General features: G+C 41.1%; 1 protein-coding gene across 2 annotated transcripts in view; it reads left to right on the forward strand.

The window, feature by feature from the left end:
- Positions 1–14398, forward strand: part of CYP39A1 (cytochrome P450 family 39 subfamily A member 1) — a 73673-nt gene extending 59275 nt beyond the window's left edge. For both annotated transcript variants that reach the window (XM_070418471.1, XM_070418472.1), the window contains 2 exons: positions 8892–8979; positions 12620–14398. In XM_070418471.1, coding sequence (XP_070274572.1) covers positions 8892–8979; positions 12620–12691 — 160 coding nt within the window. In that variant the 3' untranslated portion in view covers positions 12692–14398. The remainder of the gene's footprint in view (positions 1–8891; positions 8980–12619) is intronic.
- The last annotated feature ends 175 nt before the right edge of the window (positions 14399–14573 follow it).

Here is a 14573-nt window from a genome sequence, read left to right on the forward strand (position 1 = left end):
TTTATCACAAACAGTCTTGTGGCCTTGCAGCTGTCACCCCTGGGAGTCCAGGCCACTGAGGCAGCATGAGAACCCCTCACACAAATGAACACAGAATATTTTGCTGAATTTACCAAATAAATGCTCAGTGCTGCCATCAACTGCCAGATAAACATTGCAATGGAAGAACTGTAGTACCTCCTCCGAGTAGTGGGAGTTCTGCAATGCATTTGGAGGAAGAACCCCTTGACAGGCACTTTCCTGAAGCTGGGAAGCTCCTGGGTACACATAGCCAGGGAACCCTTCCTAGTAATTCTACGGCTGGAGAAGAACGTGGCTTTGCAGAAAAACGGGAGAAAGCAGCATGAACTCCCAGACTTCTTCAGCAATGGTAGCATACAAAACGAAGAGTCCCACTATAGTGGACATTCTCTCCTAACCTGTCAATCTAAATGGAGAAACAGGGCAAGGGAACTTTAGTGTCGTGTGGGTGTCTCTGAGAGTAGATGATCTTGGCAGAAAGGGATGTGCTTGCTGGACCCAACCCCTGGAATCTACACCAAGCCAGCCGCCTTGACTTTCCTTGCTTCCCATCCATGCATGAGAATGCCTGGGTGGCTGTCTCATTGTGCTAATGGATTGGGGTTAAGTTCTAGTGTAAAATAGTCACGCTGGTTGTTGGCATGATTACCCCGCTTGCAAAGGCATGCTTGGACAGGAAGAGGGTATATAAGAGAACAGCCGCTGTACTTGAGAAATGGAAAAGAAGCATGGATTCCTTGGGAATAGAAACTGTGATTTCCACCCTTTTGTGCTGTTTGGCTCTCACCCATGTCACAGGGCAGTCCTAGGCCACAAAGTCATGGATGTGTTTTGAATTACTAATGAAAATCACACAGCTGTTGGAAAATTAATCCAAAAAAAGGTCCAGCTGATAGTAGATTGGTAGTAGTATTATTCAACCTAACAAATACCTCTTGAGCACCTGGTTTAGTATGGTTATTATTTCATTCAATAAATATTTATGGAGAATATGCTGTAGTTCAGGGTAGGGCTCTAGGAGTTATCTTGGAAAACAAAATAAGGGATGAAAGTCCCTTCCCTCAAGGAGCTTATAGTCTAACTTAAGTCACTTTAGTAAGCACCAGGGAGATTCATTCCTGAATTGCTTATAATGTAGTTGGGGAGATGAAACATAGCAATGTGGAAAACAAGCCTGCTTAACTGCATAAGATAGCACCTGAGCAAAGCCAGCTGAGTCATATAATTGCCATAGGAGTTCAGGGGCATAGGAGTAAAGGGGCTTTATGGCCTAGATGGGACTAATCAATAAACGGCATAGAAGAAAGCGCACCTCTCCCACAGGCAGTGGTGTCAAACTTTTAGGAGAGACGAGAGGAAATAGTCATAGGAATGTAATGGACCTGTATGTTAATGGTAGCAAGGCAACTATCTATTTGGGGTTTGTGAGGCTCTGAGCACAGTTGTTTCTGTATGTTTATCTTAAAGATAATGTAATTTTAATAATTGTGCCCTAATGAAATAGCTTTGCACAATCTTGTATTTAAGAAGTACTGTTAGCTGGTCACTTTGGAGGAGTGAGCAAACTCAGATCCCTATGGGTTTCTTGAGATGTTGCAAATTGAGTATATGGGGAGGGCAAAAGTAGGTTTACAGTTGTGGATACCCAGAACAGAGTTTATTCTTGTATTATTATTTATTAATTATTGTATTATTTATATTACAACTGCGAACCCAATTTTCCTATCCCACATTCTGAGGAATCTATAATAATAAAAGCATAATATGCTAACCAGACTGGACGTCCTTCCAGACGACCTTCCAAATGAAGCCGGGGATGCGAGGGAAGCCCGGGTCCTGGGTGCCAGAGGGAAGCCTGTGCCGGCAGCCTGGGAAAGAAAGGCCTACTCTTGCACAAATTTTGTGCATTGGGCCTCTAGTTTGTTACATAAACAAATGCATCCCCTCAACTCCAGTTGTTAAATAGAATTGCATCTACTTATATACTGGTTACTTAACGTTTTCACCATGGTGTGCACATGTCCTGGTGGGTATATAAAGCAGTTAGGATGAGGGTGGGCAGGGCAGATCCAGTTAATCCCAGAACTCTGAGCTGGGCTGAACTCTCTGTGAATTTGTAGCCATGCTTCTCTATTTGTTCTGCTTAACTAAGGAGCAGCAACTCACGCAAAGGAGCCGTGGGACCACTGGCCAAGTTCCTGTCATTACTTTCTTAGCCATTTCATTTTGACACTTCATTATGAGCCTAAGATTTCAGTCTGTGAAGAATAAAAGAATCCATTCAAGAGTGACTTTTGAGACTGTGATAGGCCAAAGTGCTAAAATAAATACTGGTATGCTCCTTTCTGAGCAGAATTTCCACTTCTGCAGCCCCTCTGTGGTGCAGGGTTTCTCTATGGCGAGAAAGGAGACTTTGGGCTGGTGCCTCCCACCTCTCAGTGACTGCTCTTGAATAGGTGTCTACTGTTCCTAAGAAAAGAGGACCGGGATGAAAACTGTACCATCTCACAACACAATATGCCTGTAGTGCTGATTCCACCCCCAGTTCTGTCCCTGTGGAGTACAGTTCCCTAAGCCAATCCTCACATCTCATCCCTGGCCCCTCCTCCCTTCCCATATGGATCGGTTTAGGACTCAGTGGTTCTCAACCTTCTGGCCCTTTAAATACAGTTCCTCATGTTGTGACCCCACCATAAAATTATTTTTGTTGCTACTTCATAACTGTAATGTTGCTACTGTTATGAATCATAATGTAAATATCTGATATGCAGGATGGTCTCAGGCGACCCCTGTGAAAGGGTCATTCGACCACCAAAGGGGTCGCGATCCGCTGGTTGAGAACCGCTGGTTTAGGTGTTATAAACAGCACAATGAACTCCTGATGTTTCTGTTGGGACTTCCGGGTCAAAAATAACCAACCATTCCCTGTTGGATGTGAATAAGGAAGGACTTGATCCTAGAAACCGTTGGCAGCTATTTGAGACTCAGCAGGAGGCATTGTTGGGATGAAGCTGGTACCATAGAACAGAGCAGCACAGGGACCTGGCTTCCTGGGAACATCGCCGGCTGCCGCAGTTGTCTCTGCCCGAGGCCAGCCCAGCTCCAGGCTTTTCAGATCCATAACGCCATGCATTCCCTTCAGTACAGAAACCAGTCCGATGTGGTTTTTCTGTCACGTGCAACCGAGAGCATATGAAGCAATATAATTTTCTTTTAAAGAAAACATTTTTTAAAAGATTTATCGAACTCCATGAAATAATAAACATATACTAACCATATCGGTTAATAGCTTTCTAAATACCTTGTGCTGCCCTAACCGGTTTGGCTCAGTGGATAGAGCATCGGCCTGTGGACTGAGGGATCCCAGGTTCGATTCTGGTCAAGGGCATGTACCTTGGTTGTGGGCACATCCCCAGTAGTGAGTGTGCAGGAGGCAGCTGATCGATGTTTCTCTCTCATCGATGTTTCTGACTCTCTGTCCCTCTCCTTTCCTCTCTGTAAAAAAAATCAATAAAATGTATTTTAAAAAATTAAAAAAAATACCTTGTGCTTTGTAAAAGGGCTGAATTTCATTTAGTTTGGTATATCACAAAGCAAAAGTAAATGCCACTTCTTAAATTTTTCCTGGAAGGTCTGAGATTTAACATATATTAAGAGATAATTTCTCTTTGGTGAGTACTTGATCTTAAGTCAATACTGATTCTTTGCCTCCTCCTCCTCCTCTTCCTCCTCCTCTTCCTCCTCTTCTTCCTCCTTCTTTTCCCTTAAAAAGAAGTATCCACATCTCTAGCTCATACTAGTAGCTCCTACATATGGGAGCTTCACTTCCTGGAGGAGTAGCTGTAGCAATGCCATTGGAACAATCCTGCTGCCACTCTGTAAAACAGTGACCTCAGAGTGTGCCTTCCCTCCAGGAGCCCGTTCTGATCTTCCCAATGACATAGAAAACGGAATCTCACATCAAGGATGGCTGAGTTCTTCAGTCCTTTCCTCTTTGTCTTCTCATCTGCTTTCTCACCTCCTTTTCCCTTTTTTCATTCTCCTCTTTTTCATGTATTTTCTTCGTTTTCCTCTTCCAACTTAGCTTTATCCCATTCTTTTCTTCCCATGTTATTCTGTTGGTTTCCCCCACCCCTTATTTTATATGGGCATCTACCTGCTCACTCTATCAGGTTATGTCCACATCATCAACCAAAAGCTTGGTACCCCAGCCATAGTGTTTCCGGTATAGCTGAGAAATTCTTTGTAATTTTAGTTATGTGAGCTAAAACTAAAAGCTTTGATAAACTATTCTCTTTTGACATTTTTTTTCTCCTTTCTCCTTGTCAAGGTGCTCTAGATGAGTGATGCTTAAAGTGTGACACTCCTCCACAAGTAGGAACATGACCTGTAAACTTGTAAAAATGCAAATTCTCAGGCCTTTCCCCAGACTTACAGAATCAGAAACTTGGGGCGTGGGGCCCAGCGAGCTGTGTTTTAACAGGTCCTCCATGTGATTCTGGCACAGGCTAAAGTTTCAGAACCGCTGGTCCATATTATTTTTCCTCCTGCCACCAAATTGATTATATTTTCCTAAAAACTTTCTTAGGGGGATGAGGTTGTGGGAAAAGTACTTCCCCTTTAACTTGAGTAGCCGTGCTCAGTGACGATGCCTGTGAAAGTATGTCTGCATGCTGCCTTCTCTGCATTCCAGGGCAAGATCATTCTATTTTCATAAGCCGCAGCTGGTAGCAACTAGGAATATACTGCAGAGCCCTTGTTCCTGGCAACCGTGGCCGTTTTCCAGCCCGTGCTGGCATTGCCCGCAATGACTCCAAGAGAGGGATCCAGTCTCACAACCGAGACACCTAAACCTAGAGTCATCCATCTCCTCTAATCCCAGCATTCCTTCAGTTCTCTGTTACTTTTCAATGGACCACTGTTCTCCTAGACTCCAGGGCTTTTGGAGTCACCCTTGACTTCTCCCCCTTTTTGGCTTCGCCTGTCCATTCCCACCTCCTAAACCAGGTCTGTGCCTTAGCATCAGATGATATCCTATCCCTTCTCCCTGGCTCCGTTGTCTCTTATTTCAGTCCATCTTACTCACTACATACAGACTACCTATTTAATTTTCCTTAAATTGTCATCTCTGATTGCCATTCTCTTGTTAAGACCCTGGTGCCCCTAGAATTCCACTGACACCCATTGTATCCTTCTGAGCCTCTGCGAAAGCCCTTCCCAGAGGGTCCGCTCTCTGTCCCCTAACGACAGCCCATCCCTCCCGTTGCTCATGCTATCTGCTGGGTCAGGAATGCCCTCACTCAACATGTCTGCTTATTTAAAGCCTGTCCTTCCGTCAAGGTCTAGCTCAAGTTTCACCTCCACATAAAGTCAACATTGATTACTCCAAGTAGGAGCTCTCTCTCCAGACTCCAAACGGGCCTTTTGCTTCCACCTTTATCTTAGATGGTTACCTCTCCCATCTCTCCACGTGCCTTACTAGCGATGTGAGGCTGGAGTCTGTGTTTTGTCAGACTTGGTGCTCTCAGTGCCTGCACACGCTCCTTGAACAGTTATCTACAAGTGGGGGAAAGAGGCAAGTACTAAGTATTTAAGGAATTTTCAGCATGTTTATATTTTCATGAGCTCTATTTGTAGATGTATAATTGTTGTTCTTGAAAGTGTGAAAAATAAATCTGTTATGAGTATTAGGTCTCATTACTCTCACTGTTTTGACATTAGAAGTGGTATTAAGAAAGCATTCCTGACATGAAATAGCTCAGCTTGCTTCTGAAGAGCTTCTGTAAAAACACAAATTTATGAACCCATTTTCTTTTACATAAAAAACTTAATGTCACAGGTACATATATGTTAGTCTCATATTGTAGACATTGAACAAAATTCAGTAACTTGGTAAAGGCTTGAAAACTCAAGTATTTTTTTTGCATTGCAAAACAATTAACTTTATTTAGTGGATAATTGAGGTAACTCTACAAGAATTTTCAAATATTTGGATTGAGCGAAAATAATATTTTTAGCACATATTATTTTGTTATCTGTATTATTAGTTCACCTTACTTAGCAAAATGTTTATAATGTAATATTACTAATTAACACTACTTTCATAATTAATACTAATTTAGTAACTAAACTAACTTAACACTAAAAATAAGAGAAAAATGTTAAAGCCCCACTAATGAACAATATGAATTCATCAAGAGCCCGAATTACAGTTTTACCCATGGGAATGCAATTCTCTTTGGTGCACAGGATGACACTCTAAACAACTGGGCCACACCAGCCGAGGGTTAAGTGCCTTCTCCACTCTTACAGCTCCACCCAGCTCGCTAGATCACTTAGTGTCTTGCTGTTGGGCACTGTCTTTACCCCAGGGGGCTGAGCTCAGGGAAGTGCACCGGTCCATGGCAAGCTAATGTTAAAAAAGGGCTAAAAGCAGTTACGAGAAAGCAGGATTTGTTTGAATAAAGTGGAACCTATAACACTGTTTTATAATTTATAAAGATACACTTAGCCAATATTTCTCTAGTACTGCTAGGTAAACATTGAATATTGGGGAGTCACTGCTTATTCTACTGAACGCAGAAGTTATTGGAAAGAGTGATCTCATCTAATTTACTTCTTGGAAGGCAGCAGTGGGAACTGGTCATTCTTGTAAGTGGGAACTTGAATGTTGACTTTCACATGTTGGTACTCCTGACCCCTCTCATCTGAATAAGAGGCCTTGGTCCATTTGAAAAGCAATGGCATGGAAGAAAACTAACCCAATGTAAAAACAGTGGACAAAAGTGAAAAGGCCATGACCTTTCCAACCTCTGACCATTGAATGTTCCCATCATTTTCTATAGTTCTGTTTCCTTGGACGCCTCATGTTAAACATTGAATATTGGGGACTCGCTGCTTATTCTACTGAACACAGAAGTTATTGGAAAGAGTGATGTCATCTAATTTACTTCATGCTGCCAGGCCTGTGGGTCACCCTCCAGAAGGCCCGGTTCTCCTTGGCCCCAGAAGATGTCACTTTCTTTGTGTATATTCAATTCAGCATTATCCTTCTGGCTGCTGGACACCCACCAGATGGAGAGAACTCTAAGAGCAGAAATGTGGAAATTAAGAGACAGACAAAACCACACACCTCATGTCCTCTGCTGTACACAAATGCAAGGATACAGAACCCATTTGAAAGGAAGTCAAAGACCTGCTTTTTGTGTGAAGATTGTAGTCTATAAGAGGAAACATACAAGAGATTAACTGTAATATGGTAGGATATAGTAAGATTGTAGGGTAAAGACGTTAGTTGATAGATGTGTCACATTCCACAGAAACAGAGAAGTTTGAAAAGGTCAGGAAATTGAATCTGCTTGATAAAAGGCATCACCTTCCACCATCTATTCATGTATTCAGTAAACATTATTAGGCACCAGGACTGTGCTATGCACTGTGCGAAGGCCCAGCAATACAATTCTTCCTCCAGGAGAGAGGAAGACCTCTAAAAGGGTTTGAATACCCTTTGAAGAATTCAAGACAACCCATTGGAGTAAAAGAAAAAAAAAGCAGAATTCCATTTACATTTTTCTGTTTTTTAGTCTCTATTTGTATGTGTCTTATAAAGTAGACAATAAACGAAAACAGTAGTATTTGTAAATAACTTTTGGGGAACTTGAAGTGCCTATAGAACATTTAGGCAATAAACTTCAGTGGGTAATAAAGGTCTAAATCAGTGATGGCGAACCTTTTGAGCTCGGCGTGTCAGCAGTTTGAAAAACCCTAACTTAACTCTGGTGCCGTGTCACATATAGAAATTTTTTGATATTTGCAACCATAGTAAAACAAAGACTTATATTTTTGATATTTATTTTATATATTTAAATGCCATTTAACAAAGAAAAATCAACCAAAAAAATGAGTTCGCGTGTCACCTCTGACACGGCTGTCATAGGTTCGCCGTCACTGGTCTAGATCGACAAGACTGTCCAGTAGAATTTTCTGTGATCATGAAAATGTTCTAATTATATACTGTCCAATACAGTAGCCAGTAGCCACCTATGGTTATTGAACACTTGAAATATGGCTAGTGCACTGAGGAACCGAAAATTTTTTTTATTTAAGTTTAAATAGCCACATGTGGCTAATGGTTACCATATTGGAAAGCACAGATCTAAACTTAGAAAGAGACCCAGGCTTTCATTTAATAAGAGCTTGTACTGGCTAAGCTTGTTACATACATTTTTAAACAATTTCATCATCCCAACTACCTCACTGAGTAGAAAGTTTTATACAGGCACACCTCAGTGCCAGACCTCCCCAATAATGTGAATCATAATCTTTTTTTTCTATTTTTAAAATTTCTTTATTGATTAAGGTATTACATATGTGTCCTTATCCCCCCATAGCCCCCCCTCATGCCCTCATCCCCCTGTTGTCTGTGTCCATTGGTTATGCTTATATGCATGCATGCAAGTCCTTTGGTTGATCTCTCCCCCTTTCTCCCACCCTCCCTTACATTCCCTCTGAGGTTCGATGGTCTGATCAGTGCTTCTCTGTCTCTGGATCTGTTTTTGTTCATCAGTTTATGTTGCTCATTATATTCCATAAATGAGCATAATCATAATCTTTTTTGCTGGTGGAGATCTTGCCTTCAATTGGTAAAATCGAAACATCTGTGAAATGCAGTAAAGTGGAGCACAATAAAATGAGGCATGCCTGTGAAAGAAAAGAGTAAGGTCTTCCTTTATCTTTTTAATAGTAAAAGTTTATATTGCAAAGACGAGCATATTTGCTCTGAAATATATGTACTTTCTAGATATTCTCTTTGGTAGAGAATACTTACGCACTTTTCATAACCAAGTAACAATTTTATATTTTTCTTTCAGATGGCTTGCTATGTTAGAGATTGAAATGTGTATTATTTTATTATTTTATTATTATGACTGCAGTCTTCTGGACCCATTGCCAAAACAGGTGAGTATTTTCAGAATTTTGAATAGTATGGCTGTTAAATTCGATATGAACTCTCACCCCTGGGTTTTATTTTTTGTTTATCTTTTTAAAATTGTTATTATTGAAAGTATTACAGATGTCACCATTTCCCCCCCCATTAGACCCTTCTAGCCCATACCCAGGCCTTCACCACACTATTGTCTGTGTCCATGGGTTATGCATATACTAGTATATGTGTACAAGTTCTTTCATTAATCTTTTCCCACCCATCCACCCACCCCCACCTTCCCTCTGAGATTCATCAGTCTGGTCCATACTTCTATGTCTCTGGATCTACTTTGTTCATCAGTTTATGTTGTCACCCCTTGGTTTTAATTAGTAGAGGTGAGCTACTCATTCCCTCTCTTAGACCTGATCTTTTTTTTTTATTATTGATTTTTTACAGAGAGGAAGGGAGAGGGATGGAGAGCTGGAAACATCGATGAGAGAGAAACATTGATCAGCTGCCTCTTGCACACTCCCTACTGGGGATGTGCCCGCAACCAAGGTACATGCCCTTGACCGGAATCAAACCTGGGACTCTTGAGTCCGCAGGCTGACGCTCTATCCACTGAGCCAAACCGGTTAGGGCTAGACCTGATCTTAACAGGTGTCTAACATTGAACCAGACTAAGAAGATACTCCCTTAATTCTGCATCTAATCTATGTACTCCATCATCACAAGCACAGGACCCAATAGCAGTATTTCCACCACCTAGTGTTGGGACCTCTTCAATGAATTTACCAATGGTAACCCCTTTTCCTGCGTTAGATGAACACGGCCATGATATTGGGCTTGTTTCCCTAGAAAGATATGTCTGTGGGTCCAAAAGTGAACCATCAGTTTTGGAGGCAGGTTGTAGCCCTTGATCCATTAATGGAAGAAAACGAACCCAATGTAAAAACAGTGGACGAAAGTGAAAAGGCCATGACCTTTCCAACCGCTGACCATTGAATGTTCCCATCATTTTCTATAGTTCTGTTTCCTAGACCAACAGCTCTCAAACTGGTGGGAGCATCATAATCACCTGGGGGCTTTGTTAGAATACAGAATACAGGCCCCACCCCTAGATTTTCTGATCCAGTGTGTCTGGGGAGAAGCTCAAGAATTTGCAATTCTAACAAGTCCTGGTCCTGCTGATGCTGCTGGTCTGGATACCACACGTTGAGGACCACTGTCCAAGGGGAAATGCAATTTAATTCCTAAAGTTTGGAAGTCATTTTGAAAATTCTGGATAAAAGGTGCTATTTAAACTGAAGGTGCACTCGAAGGGCTATTCACATAGCATTTTGTGCTTTGGTTTAAGCTTGATATAATGAGGCTAATCTATGGAGGGATAAATAAAACCCTTGGGTGACATTTCAGTAGAAATTATGTAAGTGCATAAGTGACACAGACAATATTGTATTACTCACAAAAGTGCACCTTTCAGCACTTTCCCCTAATTTCTTTTGCGGTTCTATTTTGAGAACAAGTAACTATCAGTCATGAGGAGCTCTCAGAATCCTACAATGAAACGGGAGTCAAATACCCTTCACACAGGTTCTCAGCTGAGGACAGGGTTTGGGGTTTGTTTGTTTGTTTTTAGCAAAATGAAGATCAGGGCCTGGCTATACAGGCACCACATCCTGGTCCCTGGTCCCCGAGTTAGATGTCACATTTTTGCCCAGATGTCAACTATTTCCCCACCAGCAAGAAACAGAAACTCCTTTTCAGATCAGAAGGATAACCTTCGTCCGAGTCACATGACCCCAAAGCTGGAGATTAGTCATTGTGACCAGATCCCCAGGCAAGATATTCCCAGCACTTCCTTCCTAGCTAAAAATTCTGTTAGTTGTATTTATTATATTATTTTACATACATCCTAGTTCTGTGTTGATACTACTAAGAACTTTTTTTTAAAAGACATGCTATCTCAGTTTGTCAAAAGTACAGGTCTAAGTGAATTCTCGTGATCTCAAAGGGCATTCTATTTCATAAATTCTTATTCTAGAAAGAGAAAGATCAATGGAAATTATGTAATTATTGGGCCTGTGTTACTAGGTTGTAAAATGAGGTGATCAAAGAACTGCAGGAAATGACCTTCAAATGTCCATGTTCTTGTAGGATGTGGGAGGGGATGGTTGCCGGGGCATGTTCTGAACATTCTGTCACGTGCAGAGAGACCACTGGACTTGAAAAGGAATATGCTTGTCATAATAGCAAAAATAAAATTTTAGAATCCCCAGATTTATTTTACAACAGCCCATTGTTTTATTTTACCTCAGAAGATCTTAAGAAATTCATTGATTTTCCATTCTCTCCCATTAAAAACCAAACAATAAGGAAACACAAAGCTCTCCAGAGTCCATGGTTGGATAGCAAAAGCAAGCACATTTGTACTAATACAGTGGGGTTTTGTTTGCTCGGTTGATTTGATTCTCTTATACCTTTTGGCTGGGCGGGTGGGGGGGGGGGGGGGGGGCGGGGCAGGAGTCGTCTCCATTAGAAATCTCATAAAACCTCTGGATTCCCGTTCTAGAAAAACACACTCCTCTTCATACACATAGAATTGTGCCTGCAATTTCACAGGATCCACAGAAACCCTACACTCATCCTCTCAACTCCCCTGAGAGGCTCCTGGCTAAGGAGCCCATTCCAGGCCATGTTGCACTCACATTTGACGGTAGACTAATGACTTAAATTGGATCCATCTCCTCTTTCCTCTCTTCTCCTCTTCCCCTCAACTCTCACGGCTGACAGAATAGGTAGCTTTTCTTTTTCAAGCTTCCATGTCACAGCAACCTCTGTATTATTTGCAATAAACTGACCACCTCTCATCTCCATACACATTTATTCCTTGTTCATAACTAGAGAGAAAGAAATCAGAACATTTGGAACCCACAAAATATCCTTTTGGAAGTTAGGACCTTTGGTCTACTGTAATAGTGATTCATTCATACCACCAACACCTCGTTTGCTTTTTATTTTATTTTATTTTTATTTTTAAGATTTTATATTGATTTTCAGAGAGAAAGGAAGGAAGAAAGAAAGATAGAGGAACATCAATAGGAAAATGAAACATGGATCCACTGCCTCCTGCTCGCTCCCTACCAGGGATAGAGCCCGAAATCGGGCCACGTGCCCTCACCAGGAATCGAACCAGCAACCTTTAGATGCATAGGATGACACCCAACCAACTGAGCCATACCTGCTAGACTTATTGAACTAAATACTAACTGAGCCATACCTGCTCAGTTGGGTGTCATCCTTTAAAAAAGGCTTCCTTGCTTTTTAAACTTCTATTACATGGCATAGAGATCTCACCCAGAGATTGTAAGTCAGGTGTCCCGGTTAGGGGCCAGAAATGTAGAAAGAGTCTTGTTTGTGGTATCCTGTTTAGCCAGACAAAGTGAAGGGAGGGTAGCTGGTGAAACTGATGGGATGGTCATTAGGAGAAGGGATTGCCTTCTTTTCTGTCCCTTGAGTGGAAGGCTCAAATCGATAAGACTCATCAAGCAAACACTTCCAATCTTCTAAATGTAAATTCTGGATCTTTTGGGGATAATTATAAGTGAATAAACTGCAGGTCTAAATTTGTTGATTTTGTCTGTCTCTTAATTTCCACATTTCTGCTCTTAGAGTTCTCTCCATCTGGTGGGTGTCCAGCAGCCAGAAGGACAATGCCGAATTGAATATACACAAAGGAAGTGACATCTTCTGGGACCAAGGAGGACCGGGCCTTCTGGAGGGAGATCCACGGGCCTGGCAGCATCGAGACCTGAGCTCGACTAAAACGTGCTGCTGAACCTTTGCTTTAATATTTAGTTCAAGAAGATGTCCAAATGGTGCCTGTGTCTGCGACTTCAAGAGTAGACCAAGAATCTGACATCACTCACTGATAGGAAGACCCGAATACGTGGTTTACAGAAAATGTTTAAATGATCAAGAAGAGGAGGCATTTCTTAAGAAGTTGAAATTTGGTTTATGAAAAACTGTATTAGAACCTTAAATAGTAATAATGCCATTTGAATGAAAATCTGAGTACATTAATTCACCCTGAAGGCAACATACTTAAATTTCTGTGTTGAGAAAGGCTAGCATCAAAAACATTAAATAATGATTTCTGGAAATGTGTATTTTTCTTAATATGATTCTTAACTAGCAATTGGAATTATCAAGCTCTATCAATATAATTCTTTATTGTGAACATGTCTGATGCTAAAAGTATGAATACCCAGCCGGTGTGGCTCAGTTTAGTGTCATCCCATACACCAGGATGTCACCGGTTTGATTCCCTTTTAAGGCATGCCTGAGTTGCAGGCTTGATCCTTGGTAGGGGTATATAGGAGACAGCTGATCAATGTTTCTCTCTCATCAATGTTTCTATCTCTCTTCTCCCTCTTCTCTCTAAAATCATAAAAACATATTGTTTAAAAAGTAAAAATAAAATGAAAGCTTTCTAAGACCTGTGAAGATAGGAATTATGTCTTACACTCATTTCTACACTCAACTACACCTGGGACAGCACCTTCCCTATAAGACACTTAATAAATGTATGTAGATTGATGTATTGATTTGTATGTATTTCAATTAAGATGAAAGCACTCTCGACTCAACTTGTCTGTAATCACAATTTAAGATACTATTTTTGCCAATGTATGGAAACACAAATATAATGATGTGTCGAGGCAGATAACATTTGGCTCCATTACTTGAGACTTAGGCCTGAAGTGTTTTCTATGAAATCCAGAAAAGAAATTCTGTCATCTTCAGGAGAAAATATGACAATAATAACAGAGTGGTCAGTGATGTCATGATTTGTCCTTTAATATTCAATAAAAAGCTGCTTGCCTTCTTCATTTCACAGTAAGTAAGCTTTGTAGTGCATGCCATCCTCTGATTATTTGCTCCCTGTGCTAGAATTATCTCATGGCGTTGATAATGATTGCTTAGTCATCTGTTTCCTACCAAGTAGCAGATGACTCCCTAGGAGAAAGCTAAGTACTCAGAGTATATTAGCTCTTCCAGACTAATACAGTGATTTTAAAGCTTAGCTAGCAGCTTGTAACTCAGCTTAGCAGGCTCAGGGGTCTGGAGACCGAAGGGGCTGAGGAAAATGGGGAAGTCCCCAGCAGATTTGAGAGTTGCAGACTAATCTGGCAAATTCCTCTAAAGATGCCAGGTGTGTTCTCAGGGAAGGCTCACAGTGAAACACTGCATTTGCAAATGATACACACTTCAGCTGAATTTGCAACCACTCAGGGCTAGTGTTTAGTTCATTATTGCTCGATCGGGATGAATGTTAGCTGTCAAGTTTATGCACTTTAAAAAAAGAATGCACCACCATTTAATTCTGCAGTTCTGTCAGTAAATGCTGAACTCTTTTGTTCCTGCTACCAAATAAAAATGAAGTTATAATCTGTGTCTATTTCTTTCCTTGGAACAAGGAAAAAGGAGAGTTGGTGTTTTTTTTGGGGGGGGGGGGGGAGTTGGTGTGTTTTTTTTTATCACATGTGCCACACTGGTTACCTCCACAGGGATGTTTTGCATCTAGATGATCTCACATTGTGTTAAAATATGATCAAAACCACAT

The sequence above is a fragment of the Myotis yumanensis genome, unplaced genomic scaffold (assembly GCF_028538775.1).
Source record: "Myotis yumanensis isolate MYYU_CA2020_CCGP unplaced genomic scaffold, mMyoYum1.0.hap1 SCAF_6, whole genome shotgun sequence".
NCBI classification, from domain to species: Eukaryota; Metazoa; Chordata; class Mammalia; order Chiroptera; family Vespertilionidae; genus Myotis; species Myotis yumanensis.